Source organism: Antechinus flavipes, chromosome 4, assembly GCF_016432865.1.
Source record: "Antechinus flavipes isolate AdamAnt ecotype Samford, QLD, Australia chromosome 4, AdamAnt_v2, whole genome shotgun sequence".
In the NCBI taxonomy this organism is placed as follows: Eukaryota; Metazoa; Chordata; class Mammalia; order Dasyuromorphia; family Dasyuridae; genus Antechinus; species Antechinus flavipes.
In genome coordinates this window covers 274117303-274133534 of record NC_067401.1, presented here as the reverse complement: position 1 = coordinate 274133534, position 16232 = coordinate 274117303, and the positions used below count along the sequence as shown (strand labels likewise).

At 32.9% G+C, this 16232-nt stretch overlaps 1 protein-coding gene across 2 annotated transcripts in view; it reads left to right on the top strand.

Moving 5' to 3' along the window:
- The window catches only part of FBXL4 (F-box and leucine rich repeat protein 4), a 126156-nt gene that overhangs the window by 47251 nt on the left and 62673 nt on the right, over positions 1 to 16232 (top strand). For both annotated transcript variants that reach the window (XM_051997436.1, XM_051997437.1), the window contains exon 5: positions 7925 to 8169. In XM_051997436.1, the coding sequence (XP_051853396.1) occupies positions 7925 to 8169 (245 nt within the window). The remainder of the gene's footprint in view (positions 1 to 7924; positions 8170 to 16232) is intronic.

The window sequence follows — 16232 nt, the reverse complement described above, 5'->3', positions numbered from 1 at the left end:
TTTTAGAGGAATACTGATTTATTGTTTGCTTATTTGTTTGTTTTCCCAACTAGAGGTCTCTAGTCCTTAGGATGAGTGAAATAAGGAAGCATGAGTTAAGAGGATAAGGAGAGGGAGGAATGATAGAGAGGAAGAGAAAGTGGAAAGGCAAAGACAAAAAGAATATTTATATTAGGAAGAAATAAGGACTAAGTTGTACCATCAAAGACTTCAAGAAAGCACTGTGCCATTAGACTTTATATAATTGTATCCATAGATAATTTGGCAGATGATTTGGAAAAGACTGGAGTGTACAATCAGATGATTATACAAATTGGATTCTTGACTACTTCTTCAAAAATTTAAAGATTAAAAAATTTTAAGAATACGTTTAACGTAATATATTCCATGACAGCTTTGTGTATGCTTTTGATTTAACTTCTGATATGTCATATGCCTTATTTACATAATAGATGAACTAAACATTTTATACAAATTGACTATTATCTGTCTCTCTATAAATGCGTTTGTGTATATGTGTGTATACATATATCTATATATGCTTTTAAAAATCCTTTTATTATGAATATTTTGACTAAGTAAAGACATGTTTTTAAGCAAATAATCCTTTATCTAATTTGTTTTTTATATAATTGTGAATTTTTATATATTGCCACTTTTGTTCAAAGCAAGATAACCTGTATGTCTTTGAGTACTGAGTACTGATATAAAATAGTAACATTTTTCCTCATTCCTTTTCTTTCATTTTTTTTTTGTTTAATATTTTAGGTTGCATGATTTTATTAATACACTCAATCAAGTATACTGATTATTAATCTTTTCTTTCACTGTAAGTTATTTTGACTTGAGTATGATCATTCTTTTTTTTTAAAAAGCTTCCTAAATCCAACTTTTATCTGAGAAAAGATTTCTGCTATAAACTTTCAAATTTAGATCAGTTATTACTGAACATAATGAATACAGTAGCATTGCTGCTATATTACCCTATTTTCAGGATTGAAATAGAAGACTGTGAAGTGAATTTCAGGAGGGCTGTCATCATAAGGCAACCTCTAGCACACAAAATGACGTTAGTTTTTTTAAATTTTTTTTGTTTTTGGAAGAAGCAGTTGGGGCTAAGTAACTTCCCCAGGGTCACACAGCTAGGAAGTGTTAAGTGTCTGAAGCTAAATTTGAACTCATGTCCTCTGACTACAGGGCTAGTACTCTGTCCACTGTTCCATCTAGCTGGCTCAAGGTTAGTTTTTCATTTGTAGGCAGTGCATCCTGTTTAATGGATGAAAAGATTACATATAAATAACTATTAGACATGTAGGTAGCATCTTTAAACTTACAAAGAGATTTAGATGCATTATTTATTTTAATCCTCACAACTAGTTTGTTAAATAAATATTTTACAGTTATGAAAGACCCCTATTTTACAGGTAAGGAAACTGAAGCTCAGAGGAGCTATATGACTGGTCCATTATTATACATTCTTGTAGATGTCAGCCAAGATTCCAAGCCATGTCTCTCTTTTCTTTGTGGCCATTGTTATTTCCACCACACTGTACTGCTTTTCTATATGTTACAAAGCATAATACTTCACTAATGAAGAAAAAAAAAACTGGGGAGGAGGGGAGATGGGAATTGTATTGAATATAGTCTTTTTTAATAATTAAATTAACTTTATTTGGGGATTCCACACCATGTCATATATTCATTATGGTATCAAATTGTTTATTATGCTAGGATACCCATGGATAAAGAGCAAGATTTTGACAGATACTAAAGTCTATGTTGGTAATGATTAATGAATATTAATCTATAGGCTTGAAATCCATTAGCTTTCATTTAATCATAGGTTTAAAAGTTTTTTTCTTTTATTTTAGTGCTATAATCTTATTTACATTTACTTTTATCATTTCTATTTTTTATTTCAGCTAGTACTATTTTTTTCAGTAAATATCATGGAATATTTTTCTGTATCAGGAATTGTACAAATGAAAAAGTATGTATTTGGAACTCTACCAAAATTCTTTGGGATTTAATCTTGCTGTTTACTGGTGTTATAAATAACACTGGGTTATATAATGTTCAATATGAAGATGCCTTTAACTCAGTCATTCTTTAAAAACTCAAAAGTATTTACAGTTAAAATCAGATATAAAGGTAGTTTTAAACAATACCAACTAACATGATACAGTGATTGATTAAATTGTTCATGATGATTTGATAATATCTTCTCCAAAACTGATTTTGAAATGTTATTACTTTATGCATTAAGAATTCATGCATTCTAGTTTTGGTCATTGTAACATATAACATGTAAATATCATGTGGTTTTTCCTACATTCTTTTAGTATTGCAAATCATCCTATCTTTAAAAGCAAGATAATTCTGACCAAAAATGAACAGTTTGGGGAATACAGTATATTTAGCATTTTTTAAAATGTGCAGAAATAAAGTTTTTAGAATATGTAATCTATATATTTTTCACATTTAAAATAATTGCAAAATATTTTTCTACTATTAAGAGGAAAAATTAGACAAGGGACTTTGGGCCAAGATGGTGCAGCAGACACATACATCTACTTAAGCTCCGTGTTTTCTCTCAGAATAATTTATTTTATGACAAACCTCAGAATTAGTGCTTGACTGAAAAAAAAAAAAAACAACAAACCCACAAATAATTACCAAGAGAAGAAAGATATCCTCGAAATTTGCCAGAAAAGGTCTGTTTTTGCTAGAGGGTGGGGAAGGTTAGATTGGCACAGACTGAAGACAGGCAGTGGCAGCACAGCAGAGTAAGTCAGGCAGCTCACAGCTGAGCAGACCGGAGTGGGGTGGAGTGTAATCTCAGCCATTTCTGTAGATAGAGCTTTAACACATTGTTGGATACTTTGCCCTGGCAGCAAGCCAGTAGACAAACAGAGAAGCAAAAAACACAGGGGATGAAGACTATAACCTCGAAAAGCTAGAGTCTCTCAGGACCTGGCCACCCCTCCCCCACAGTGTCTCAGCATGCTCTCGGAGTTTCAGAGCGCAGGCTCAGCACAGCCATCGCTGTTCTTCTAGTACCTCACTGCTGCCCCCTGCAATCTGTAGAGGAAGGTTGGTAATACCATCCAGCTGCCCCCCCTCCTCCCCCCCCAAAAAAAAAAAAGCAGACCATTTGTTTTTCTTGGTGGTTTGGTTTTTTTTTTTGACTCTTCTTTAACAAAATGAGCAGAAAATTAAAGCACACTCTAACTATTGATAGCTTCTATATGGATAGAGAGCAGACTTTAAACTGTGAGGAAACTAAAAACATTGTCTCCAGATGAATCCCCAAAGGGGAATATAATCTGGTCCTCAACACATAAGACTCATAGAAGAAATTAAAAAGGCTCTCACAAGAGAGCTAGAAGAAAAATGGAAAAAGGAAAGGGAAGTTTGGCAAGAGAATCTGGAGAAGTCATCCTACTCATTTAAAGACAGAGTGGATAAAGAAATCAAATCCTTGAAAGATAGAATTAGTGAACTGGAAAAAGAAAATTGCTCTCTAAAAAAATAAAATTGGTGAAATGGAAAAAAATTCCATAGAACAAAACAACTCACTTAAAAACTCAATTGAATAATTAGAAAAAAAAATTTTAAAAGTGAGTGAAGAAAATATTTCATTGAAAATCAGAATCAAATAAATGGAATTGAATGACTCGAAGAGACACCAAGAATCAGTCAAGCAAAACCAAAAAAATGTCAAATACCTTCTTGGGAAAACAACAGACCTGGAAAATAGATCTAGCAGAGACAATCTGAGAATTATTGGACTCCCTAAAAAATATGATGAAAAAAAGAGCCTGGACACTATTTTTCAAGAAATTATCAAAGAGAACTGCCCAGAAGTCATAGAAACAGAGGGTAAAATAGACATTGAAAGAATTCATCGGTCACCTAAAATCAAAACTCCAAGAAATGTAGTGGCCAAATTCCAGAACTATCAGACAAAGGAAAAAATACTGCAAACTGCTAGAAAAAATCAATTCAAATATAGAGGAGCCACAATAAGGATTACCCAGGATCTAGCAGTGTCCACATTAAAGGATCGAAGGGTTGGAATGTGATATTCTGAAAGGTTAAGGAACTTGGTATGCAACCAAAAATAATTTACCCAGCCAAAATGAGCATCTTTTTCCAGGGAAGAAGATGAATATTCAAAGAAATAAGTGAATTTCATCTATTTTATGAAAAAACCAGAACTAAACAAAAAGTTTGATCTACAAATATAGAACTCAAGAGAAACCTAAAAAGGTAAAAAGAAATCTTGGGAACTATATTTCTGCTAAAAAGGTATATAAAAAACACATATATAATGCATTTTAGAAATTAGAGGTAGAAAGGAAATTTTACCCGGAAAAGGATAAAGTAGGGGTACTACATCTCATGAAGAGGCAAAGGAAACCTATTCTATATTAGAGAAAGAATGGAGGGGGATAAACATAGTGTGTATCTTACTGCCATCAGAATTGGCTTAAAGAGGAAAAAAATATTAGACATATTTGATTTAATGTGGAACTTCTCCCACCTGATTGAAAAGTGGGAGGGAAAAGTGAAAAGGGAAGGAGTAAGCTAAGCAGAAGGGAATACATAAATTATGAGGAAAAGGGGGAGGAATTCTAAGGTGGGGAGAGGGATACTAAAAAGGGAGGGCTGTGAGAAGCAAGTGGTGCTCACAAGTTTAATATTGGGGAGGGGGATAAGGGGGAAGGAGAAAAGCATAAGCAGGGGTTAACAAGATGACAAGTAATACAGAATTGGTCATTTTAACCATAAATGTGAATGGGATAAACTCCCCCATAAAGAGGAAGCAGTTAGCAGACTGGATTAAAAGCCAGAATCCTACAATGTTTTGTTTACAGGAAACACATCTGAAACAGGGTAAATACATAGAGAGTAAAGGTATGGTTGGAATAGAATCTACTATGTTTCAGGTGAAGTAAAAAAAGCAGGGGTAGCCATCCTCATTTCAGATCAAGCAAAAGCAAAAATTGATCTAATTAAAACAGATAAGGAAAGGCACTATATCTTGCTAAAGGGTAGCATAGATAATGAAGCAATATCAATATTAAACATATATGCACCAAGTGATATAGCATCTAAATTCTTAAAAAGAGAAATTATTTAGAACTATCAGTAAGCATCATATGCAATGGGGAAAAAGTGGAACCTTTCCTAGTAAGATCAGGAGTGAAACAAGGTTGCCCACTATCACCATTATTATTCACTATTTTATTAGAAATGCTAGCCTCAACAATAAGAGTCCAGAAAGAGATTAAAGGAATTAAAGTAGGTAATGAGGAAACCAAACTATCACTCTCTGCAGATGATATGATGATATACTTAGAGAACTCCAGAGATTCTACTAAAAAGCTATTAGAAATAATTCATAACTTTAGCAAAGTTTCAGGATACAAAATAAATCCACCGAAATTCTCAGCATTTTTATACATCACCAACAAAATCCAACAGCAAGAGATACAAAGAGAAATTCCATTCAAAATAACTGTTGATAGCATAAAATACTTGAGAATCTATCTACCAAAGGAAAGTCAGGAATTACTTGAGCAAAATTATAAAACACTTTCTACACAAATAAATTCAGATTTAAATAATTGGAAAACTAAGTGCTCTCAGATAAGCCAAGCGAATATAATAAAGATGGCAATACTCCCTAAACTAATCTATTTATTTAGTGCCATACCAATCAGACTCCCAAGAAACTATTTTAATGACCTAGAAAAAATAATGACAAAATTCATATGGAAGAACAAAAGGTCAAGAATTTTAAGGGAATTAATGAAAAAAAAATCAAATGAAGATGCCCTAGCTGTACCTGATCTAAAGCTATATTATCAAGCAGCAGTCACCAAATCCATTTGGTATTGACTAAGAAATAGAGCAGTTGATCAGTGGAATAGGATAGGTTCACAAGACAAAATAGTCAATAACTATAGCAATCTAGTGTTTGACAAACCCAAAGATCCCAACTTTTGGGATAAAAATTCATTATTTGACAAAAACTGCTGGGAAAACTAGAAATTAGTATGGCAGAAATTAGGTATGAACCCACACTTAATACCATATACCAAGATAAGATCAAAATGGGTCCATCATTTAGGCATAAAGAATGAGATCATAAATAAATTAGAGGAACATATGATAGTTTACCTTTCAGACTTGTGGAGGAGGAAGGAATTTGTGATCAAAGAAGAACTAGAGATCATTATTGATCACAAAATAGAAAATTTTGATTATATCAAATTTAAAAGCCTTTGTACAAACAAAACTAATGCAAACACACTTAGAAGGGAATGAACAAACTGGGAAAATATTTTTACAGTTAAAGGTTCTGATAAAGGCTTCATTTCCAAGATATATAAAGAATTGACTCAAATTTATAAGAAATCAAGCCATTCTCCAATTGATAAATGGTCAAAAGATATGAACAATTTTCAGATGATGAAAATGAAACTATTTCATATGAAAGAGTATTCCAAATCACTATTGATCAGAGAGATGCAAATTAAGACAACTCTGAGATACCACTACACACCTGTCAGATTGGCTAAGATGACAGGAAAAAATAATGATGAATGTTGGAGGGGATGCAGGAAAACTGGGACACTGATGCATTATTGGTGGAGTTGTGAACGAATCCAAACATTCTGTAGAACAACCTGGAATTATGTCCAAAAAGTTATCAAACGGTGCATACCCTTTGATCTAGGCTTATATCCCAAAGAAATAGTAAAGAAGGGAAAGGGACCTGTATGTGCCAAAATGTTTGTGGTAGCCCTGTTTGTAGTAGCTAGAAACTGGAAAATGAATGGATGCCCATCAATTGGAGAATGGTTGGGTAAATTGTGGTATATGAATGTTATGGAATATTATTGTTCTGTAAGAAATGACCAGCAGGATGAATACAGAGAGGCTTGGAAAGACTTACATGAACTGATGCTAAGTGAAATGAGCCGAACCAGGAGATCATTATATACTTCAACAACGATACTGTATGAGGATGTATTCTGATGGAAGTGGATTTCTTCGACAAAAAGATCTAACTCAGTTTCAAATGAATGTAAACTGTTTGCATTTTTGTTTTTCTTCCCGGGTTATTTTTACCTTCTGAAACCAATTCTCCCTGTGCAACAAGAGAACTGTTCAATTCTGCATACATATATTCTATTTAGGATATATTATAACATATTTAACATGTATAAGACTGCCTACCATCTTGGGGAGAGGGTAGAAGGAAGGAAGGGAAAAGTCAGAACAGAAGTGAGTTCAAGAGTACAAGAAAATTATCCAGGCATGGGTTCTGTCAATAAAAAATTATAATTAAAAAAAAGAGGAAAAATTAAACATAAGAAAATGGTGGGTTTTTAAAAACCCTGTTCCAGATTTATTTTCTTCATTTATAAACATAATCTTTTTTTTTTCTTTGTGTTTCCTGGAAGTTCAGCCATATTCAGTTGTTGGCTGAACATATTACCACAAATTGACTAGTGCTTAGTCAAACTATTTTTCAAACTATTAGATAAGATAAATGGATGAGGTAAGGGAAGGAATTGAATCATCATTCAGACCTCTACTTATGAAGCACTTAGGATATATGATATTTATTTTTGATCTTTAATTTTAGTAGGAATATTATTACCCTAAATACAACTTTAAAAAATAAAAAGAATAGTCAAGAGGAGTCGAAAATACTTTGATTTTAAAAGCCTCTGATGCCATCTTACTGTGTTTTGATGCAAATGGTAGCTTTCTTTTCAAAATTTAGTTTTTAATGTTTATGTCCTTTAAAGTATTGTTTTGATTACTTCTTTATGATTTTACAGTTTGACTTTAATGATACTTATAGTTTTTATCTTGATATCCCTATTTTTTATCTTTTATGTAGCTCATCCAGTTGATTTTGAGTCATCTTACATTACCTGACCTGTGTAGATTAGCACAAACTTGTAAACTACTCTATCAACATTGCTGTGATCCTCTACAATATACTCATCTCAATTTACAACCTTATTGGGCAAAGCTGAATGACACATCTCTGGAATACCTTCAATCTCGTTGTACACTAGTCCAGTGGCTAAATTTATCATGGACTGGAAATCGGGGCTTCATCTCTGTTTCAGGATTTGGCAGGTTAGTGTCCAAATATGGAGAGAGTCACCTCAAGGCTTGGTTAGTTCTTATAATGAAAGTTCAAAATAATGTGTAAGGCATATTTATGAGAATAAGATAAAAGTGTTATTTGCATAATGGTGGATTGGTTACTTTTAAAAGTAATTCCCTATAGCATCCTCTTCTGGTTGAACAGCTTTAAGAAACCATCTTAAACTATAATATTATTTGGTGAACATATAGCTTTTATGGAAAATAATTGTAAGCAACAGAATTTTTTTATTTTTATGTCCAATGAAAGTTTTTTTAAATAAAAAGCCTTTTCTCGTTCTCATAATTTCATATTATATGAATAACATGTTTAAAAAACTATTTCAAAATCAGATCTACTTCTCTAATGTGATTTGTCAGAAATGGAAAACAATTTATTACAGAACATTTTTAATTAAATCTTAATTACATGTGCAATGCATCATCCAAATTTAGAAGCTCATTTGAACTAATTATGTTGAAAAATGCAATTGCACGCTAAATAGGCGACCACATTTGCAGACCTGCCCAGGTGTTTCTGCTCCCTTCTATTTAGACATTTGGTTTCCTTACTGTTAAATGTCACCTGTTAAACATTGGAAGCTTACGAGTTATATATTTATTCAGGAATATAGCCATTTTATCTTATGTTGTAAATTTGTGGAGAATTTTAATTGTTGATGACAGTTTCCATTATGTTTCAGAAAATAATTTTCTTATTTTTATTAAACTAAATGAATGATCACAAAAGTGGGGTACTTAAGGAAATTTCATGAAATTTTTGCTTAATGAAAAAATTTTTCTGTTCTTATAGATATTCACTACACCACTATTCTTGAGAAGTCCTATATGAAGTAAAATTGTATTAAATTCTGTTAACTTACTATAAATCCAATGATACATTCTCATAAACAAATTTTTGGTATCAAGGTACCAGAGAATCTGATAACAGTAATAAAGATTAAACTGTTTTTAACAATATCCAAAATGCTAACATTAGTGAACAGTATTTCAAAAACAAAAACAATACACATGCAGTTCTGGCTATCCTTTTAGTTCTATAGTAACATCAGGCTTTTCTTTTTATTGGAATTTATGGATAAGCTTTTAAAAAGTGTACATGTAGCCACAAGAGTTGATACATACTCAGAATCTATATGATTCCGTGAATTAGATCCTTAATATTTTATAGCTATAATAATAAGTACAATATGAATTTCATAAGTTTGTAATAATAGTAATATCTCCATCTTATAGATGAGGAAACTAAGTCACAGAACAATTTAATAACATGTACACGGTGACACACCTAGAGTTTCTGAGCTTAAATTTGAACTTGGGTTTTCCTGATTTTGGCTTCAGTGCTCTATCCACTGCATAGCCTGGTTGCCTATATGAACAATGCAAAAATAATATTTTTAATTTCTGAATGATATGTATTTTTTATTTGTAAAAATTTGAATGCATTCATTTACTTTACCTATTTTTCCCTCTTCACTTTGAACTTCTTTTGTTGTCAAGTAAGACCAGAAAGATATGGAGCTAGTAATAACCAACTACATTTAGAGTATGAAGAATTAAAACAATCTGAATATGAAAGGAGCTACTGACATTCAGTAGCAGACATAAGATATTCAGCTTTCTGATTTCACATCACTAATAGCAGCTAATACACAGTGCCTTCTTTCTAAGTAGAAAGTATACAATCATTCAGTCATAAAGCATTTATTTAGCATCATAAAGCCGAATACTGTGTTATGTATTGGGGATGAAGAGAGAAGAAAATAAATCATCTAATGCCTTTAACACAGATCCTGGTACATAGGAAGTGATTAATAAATGCTTTTACATTCGATTGTAAATTCAAGGTAGTTAAAGGCAAGTAATTAGAGGGGAGGGATATTCGCATTAGGAGAGTAGGGAGGGAATCAGGAAAGACTTTATGTAGAAAGTGAAGCTAAAGCTGCATTGTGAAGGAAGAGAGAATTTTTTTTTTTTTAACATAGAAGTCAGGAGAAAGTGCATTCATGCAAGGGGAATGGATGGCCAGTGCAAACACACAGAACCAGGAGATGGAGAATTGTCTGTGAGGAACAGCAAGAAAGCAATTTTGTTGGTGCTATCCAATGCAGGAAGGAGAGTAAATATATCAAGATGCTGGAAATCTGGGTTGGGTTTAAAAGTCAAAAACAAAGAAGTTTCTCTTTTACTCTAGAGATAATGGAGCTCCTCCAAAGCTAATTGAAAGGAAGAGTTGATCCTATCTTAAGGAAAATCATTTTGGTAGTTATGTGGAAGTTTGACTGAAGTAGAGAAGAAAAAAGAGAGATTCAGACAGAGAGACACAGAGATCAAGATCTGATATTGAGACTGATATTGAGTTTAATTTAAAGGCCATTGTACACACTATATACAAAAGATGTTGAGAGTCTCAACTAGAGTTGTAGTTCTATGAATAGAGAAAAGATAAAACATCCAAGTGATGTTGTAGAAGTAGGAATGACAAGATTTGGCAAGTAATTGTTTATATGAGGGTGAGTAAGAATGAGAAATTGAGGATAACATTTAAGTTAAAATTTGGAAAACTGGAAAAATAGTGTTATCTGCAACAGAAATAAGGAACTTTGCAAAAGGAAGGAATGGTATTGAAGTTTGCTGTACACAGTAAGTTTACATATCTCCAGAATATCCAGTTTAAAAAACCCAGTAGGTAGTTAGTGATGAATACCTGGAACTTAGGGAGAGAATAGATATATTGATTTGTGATTCATTTGTATGTAAATGGCAGTTAAGTTCTTGGAGCTGATGAGCTCACCAATAGAAGTTTAGAGAGAAAAAAGAAGAGGGAACAGCACAGATCACTGGAGAATGCCTATAGTTAGGGGACTTGATATGGTTGATCAGCAAGTACAGAAAACTAAAAGGGAATAGGACATTCAGGTAGGAGAATAAAAACCAAATACTGTCATGAAAATTCAGAGAGGACCTTTCAAAGCTCGCAGAGTCATAGCCATCTTCAGTCAGTGATTGGCCATATTTATGGCAGGCTTAGGTCTCTTTCCCCACCAGGATTTCGTCTTTACCTCCTACTTGAACATTTGAAGGAAAAAAAAAGGCAGACAAAATGACTAATGGATTTGGCTAATATTCACCCCAATTCTGTCTCCAAAGCCAATTACAGAAGCTTCTCACCATGTGATTACTGTACCATAAATAATTTCAAATGGTCTGTACATACCTCAAAATCCAAATAGATATTGTAGATAGATTAATTGAGCACTCCACACATAAGGGCTGGATTCATTGGTTAGTCCCCCATTATACTTGTTTAAACTTTCTTATTTATATAGATAATTCTAATATATAAGAAGAAATAGGAAGAAAACATCAATTTGCTTTTCTAAATTTTAGATTATTGTTTTATGGATAGAGTTTCTCATGGCACGATTAAAGCTTCATTTTATTTTTCAACTAGAAATTTGGTCAGTTCACTCAAATTAATTGCTTGACCTTGTTTAAAGAATAACAAAAAACAAAAATAAATATAAGTATTTTATATTTAACTACAGTATTTTAGTCTGTAAATTAGTTGATTTTTTTAAAAAAATGTTTTATTGATGATTAAAAAAAAAAAACTTTACCATCGTTCTCTTATCCCCCTAAAATAGAATTCTTTTTTGTAACAAAGTACAAAGCAAACTAGCACAGTGGCCAAAGACATCTTTATTCTCAATCTCATCCTTTTAATCCTTATTATGTATATTAAGTGAATATTTATTAAAAGGGAAAAAGGGAAAAGTATTTTTTCCAAAGGGGGGCATTAAAAGTTTTTCAGACTGATTGCTGTTGGTCCCTTTACTTTGACTACTGAATTGATAGTCATTATGATTTGTAGGCAGCATTCCCAGAATAAACAATAAATATTCATAACTTGATTATTAATGAATAATCTATGAATAAGTATGGTCTATTTATGCTCATTACTGTGAACAAGATTTATTTATAATAATTTTAAGAAAAAAAATAGATTTTTTTTTTCCAAAGTAGAGATAAGTATTAAATGATCAGTTTCTAGGGAGTTTTTGGAAAAAGATTAATGTAACTTCTTGTTGCAGATATAGCACTGTATTTCTATAGGGTGAAACTGTTTAACATGAATTTTCTTATGAATTCTTAGGAAATGGTATCCCTGAAGTATTCAGCAAATACATTTAGAAGATGCTGATACTTAAAATTTTTGATCATAATAAATAAATCTGTCCTTTCTATATATGGAAATCTATAAATTAACAGCTTAACATATTGCCTACATTTATCAGTTTATATGAAACTTCTCTATTTATTTTTTTATTTTTTGCTGAGGCAATTGGGATGAAGTGACTTGCCCAGTGTCACACAGCTAGAAAGTGTTAAGTGTCTGAGATCAGATTTGAACTGGTCATCCTGACTTAAGAGTTGGTGCTCTATCTACTGCGCCACTTAGTTGCCCCTATTTGCAACTTCTTAATATCAAATTTATTTCCCAATTCTTCTTAAGCTAGGAAAACCAAAAAAAAAAAAAAAAAAAAAGTAAAAACTTTTAGGACACCTTCAGTATAGTTAAGTATTTGATGACTAGTTTTAAAATAATTTTTATTCATAATTTCTTTTATCTGGAACCAATATTGTACCCAACAAATTAAAATTTATTTAGAATAACAATGAGTTTAATTTTTTCAAGAGTCATTGCAATGTGAATAACATAAACACATAGTTAAGTGTCAAGAGGCCCAAGACTTTCACCTAATGCTACTACTACCTTCTTATTAAAAAGGCATGCTCTACAGATTAGTACCTGATGCTGGAATGAGTAAACTGATATTAAATTGTTCACTCAAGTGATGTTAATTATTTCAGGGTGCAAAATATCATTTAGAAAATGACTTCTTTCTCTGTACTATGTGTTACTTCAGAAAAAATTTGTCTTATAAAGATGAGCAATCTGTTTCTATATTAGAGACTTGTTTACTTGATATCATGAGACAGCTTTAGATTCCTTATTTGAAGACAAGTCTATACTATTATCATCATCATCAATAATTATTTTGTGACAGTCTGCTGAGTATATCATACTCTCTTGGTGTTGCAATAAATATAGATGGGAGGCAGAAAATGGAAAAGCTTAAACTTACATAAAACTAGCTATTTTAAGGTAACAAACTAACTATAAGAAGTTAGCAGTTTTAAAGCAAACAGTGATTATGTTCAAGATAAATAATTGGTTGATGAAGATAAAAATAATTATTATTTGTTAATAGTTTCTTCATTTTCACATCCCTTTATTATGACCTCCACCCTCGCCCCCTATCCTGGAGCTATCCCTACTTAACAAAGAATAAAAAGGACAAAGAAAAACAGTTTGACAGTATAAACCAACACATCAGCTAAGTTGAACAGTTTGTGCATAATTTACAGCCATATCCCTCTGTCTTTCTAAAGAAGTGAGGGAGGTTTATGCTTACTTCTCTTATGGCTAAACTTGGTCATTATAATGTTCGATTTTGATTTTTTTTGTTTCCCTCATTTTAGTAATTTTTCATAGTTTTTTTTCCCTGTTTCTGCTTCATCTATATTCATACAAATGTTCTCATCTTTTTCTGAATGGTTTCAGTCATCATTTTTTATGGTGTATGTTCACATGTCATAATTTGGTTAGTCATTCCCTTGTTTATGATCTCTGCTTCATCTCTCTGGGTCCTTGCTACTATAAGACATATTGCTATACATTTTGCTATGGATGGACCCTCCTTTCTATCTTTGATCTCCTTGGGGCATATGTATGCTAAAAGTGTCTTTTGGTTACTTTATCTAGTCCCTACTCTCTCCATTCCTCATAGAATCAAAACTTCCAAGATACTCATTCTAGCTTCTCCCTTCTAGAGGAGTTTTTGGAACTGCCCCATAGAGCTTGCCCCAAGGATTCCTTTTTCCATAGTATCTCTCAGAACAATGCCAATGTCCATATAAGACAGAGAAAGGACTAGCCTATGGTAGAACATTTACTTGCCATGATCTTGATAATGTAGCCCACCACTGATCTGTACCCTCTTGTTCATTACCTTCTTTTTGCCTTAGAAACTCACTCTCCTAAACTCCACATGCCTCTGGGAGTTTCAGCTCTATTCTAAGGTAGGATGAGTGATCTTTTCAAGCATCAGATTCCTGAGACCATATCTAGGACAAAGTCTTCACCTATTTCTCTTTATAGATAGTCTTTCTTTACTTATATAAGCATTTATTAATTCAATTTCCTCCCACTACCAAAGCAAAGTCTTCCTCCTATATCCTCATCCCCTTTTCAACTCCTTACCCACTTCCCTACAAGTTCTTCTTTTTCTGAGACCATCAAGGCCATATTTCCTTTATTATTAGTCCTCATTTTGACTCAAGCACATTACACACTCCCTAAAGCACCCTATATCCTTTCCCCTTTTCATTATTCTACTGTTTCATAATGTAGTTCCTAAAAGAATATTCACTTGTAGGCAGTTGTCACCAGATTCTGTCCATAATGTCCCAGGCCTACCCCTTCATTATTTCCACCTGATTTCTGCCTTCACCTTAGTTTCCTCATGCATATCAAGGAGGAAGTCTCTTACTAGTTTCTGCTATCTGTTGCTGTTGTAGTTCTTAGAGCTGCTTTTATTCATTCTTCCTTCATTTCTGTTATATGAGCAGTTTGAGAAGCATATAACCTTTTCAAATCTGGTTTCCTTTCTAAATTTTTTTCTGATGCCTCTTTATTAAACATTCATCTTTTTATTTATAGTTAAGCTCAGTTTTACAAGGTAGGTCACACTAAATTCCAGTATTCTTTGGGGATACACTGTTCCCTTCCCTCCTGCATTTTCCATTTGGTGCAGAAGAATCTTGTGTCATTCACATTTTGAATTGAAGGTCTTTTTCTTGATCCCTTGCAAAACTTGTTTTTTTCTGAATTGCACCATGAAATTTAACCACAAGGTGCTATGCTGACTATAAATTTCGGTCTCATAATTCTCATTTCTCTTCTAAACCTCTCAAGAACAGCATCTTGTAGTTCCATATATTCTTATGAAATTCTAGAGTACTTTTGTCTCATTGTGTTGGATCATTTTCCTGTATTTATTCATAGATGCCTAAATTCATATTAGCTCTGGAGGCCATAGTCTGCTGTTCAAGTCTCACATTGATTTTTCTCCTTATATTCAAAATCTTTTGAGTTTTCTTTCTCTTGAGATTTTTGATAACGTCTTTCCCACTCTCACCTTAATTTTTTTTCTGTTGCTCACTTTCTAACTCCATCCCCTCTGTGGTTTTCCTAGTGGCTAGATCTCAGAATGTCTTAGCCTCATCCCACTCTGGGCAATTCATAGTTTACTAGCTAAGTCTCTGTCTCAAGTGACTTTTAATTGGATGCTGAGCTTTTTCTGTCAGGAATAGTAAAATACCTCACAATTCTCTTCTCCCCGGTCCTGTCCTAATGTCCTGTCTTATTCTCTCTTTTCCTCAGTTCTCTACATACACACCAGCAATTCAGAGAGCTGCCATATTAGTGTTACAGAATTGATTTCTTCAATTTGGGTTTTTTGAGGCTCTGAGAGAAGGTGAGAATGAGGTGTGAGGTTGAGCTCTATTTCAAGTAGAGGCCTGTGATCCACTCTACCTTGTTTTTTAGTTTCTCAGCTCATTTGCATAGAGTTTTTGCAGCATATTGATGGCATGGCACTGTCTAGCTATCATGGTCCCAGAAAATTTCTGTAGCATGGAATCTGTATCTCCTTGGCACTGGAAGGAAGAGTAGACATTAGGGTATGTTGTTGAGTTTTGGTTATTTCTGTATATTGGTTACTTAAGTTTTGTTTCAAGCCCATATATTAGGTCTTTGAATCAGCTAGTGTAACTTTGAAGTTCATAGCACAGTAGTGGTAGGGAAGAGGGTATTGAGTGCACTTAGGATAGATGTCAGTTCATGAATTTGAATTTTTTAAAGAAACTTCTATTGGATTCTAGGTGTCTTAGATCATGAAGATAGC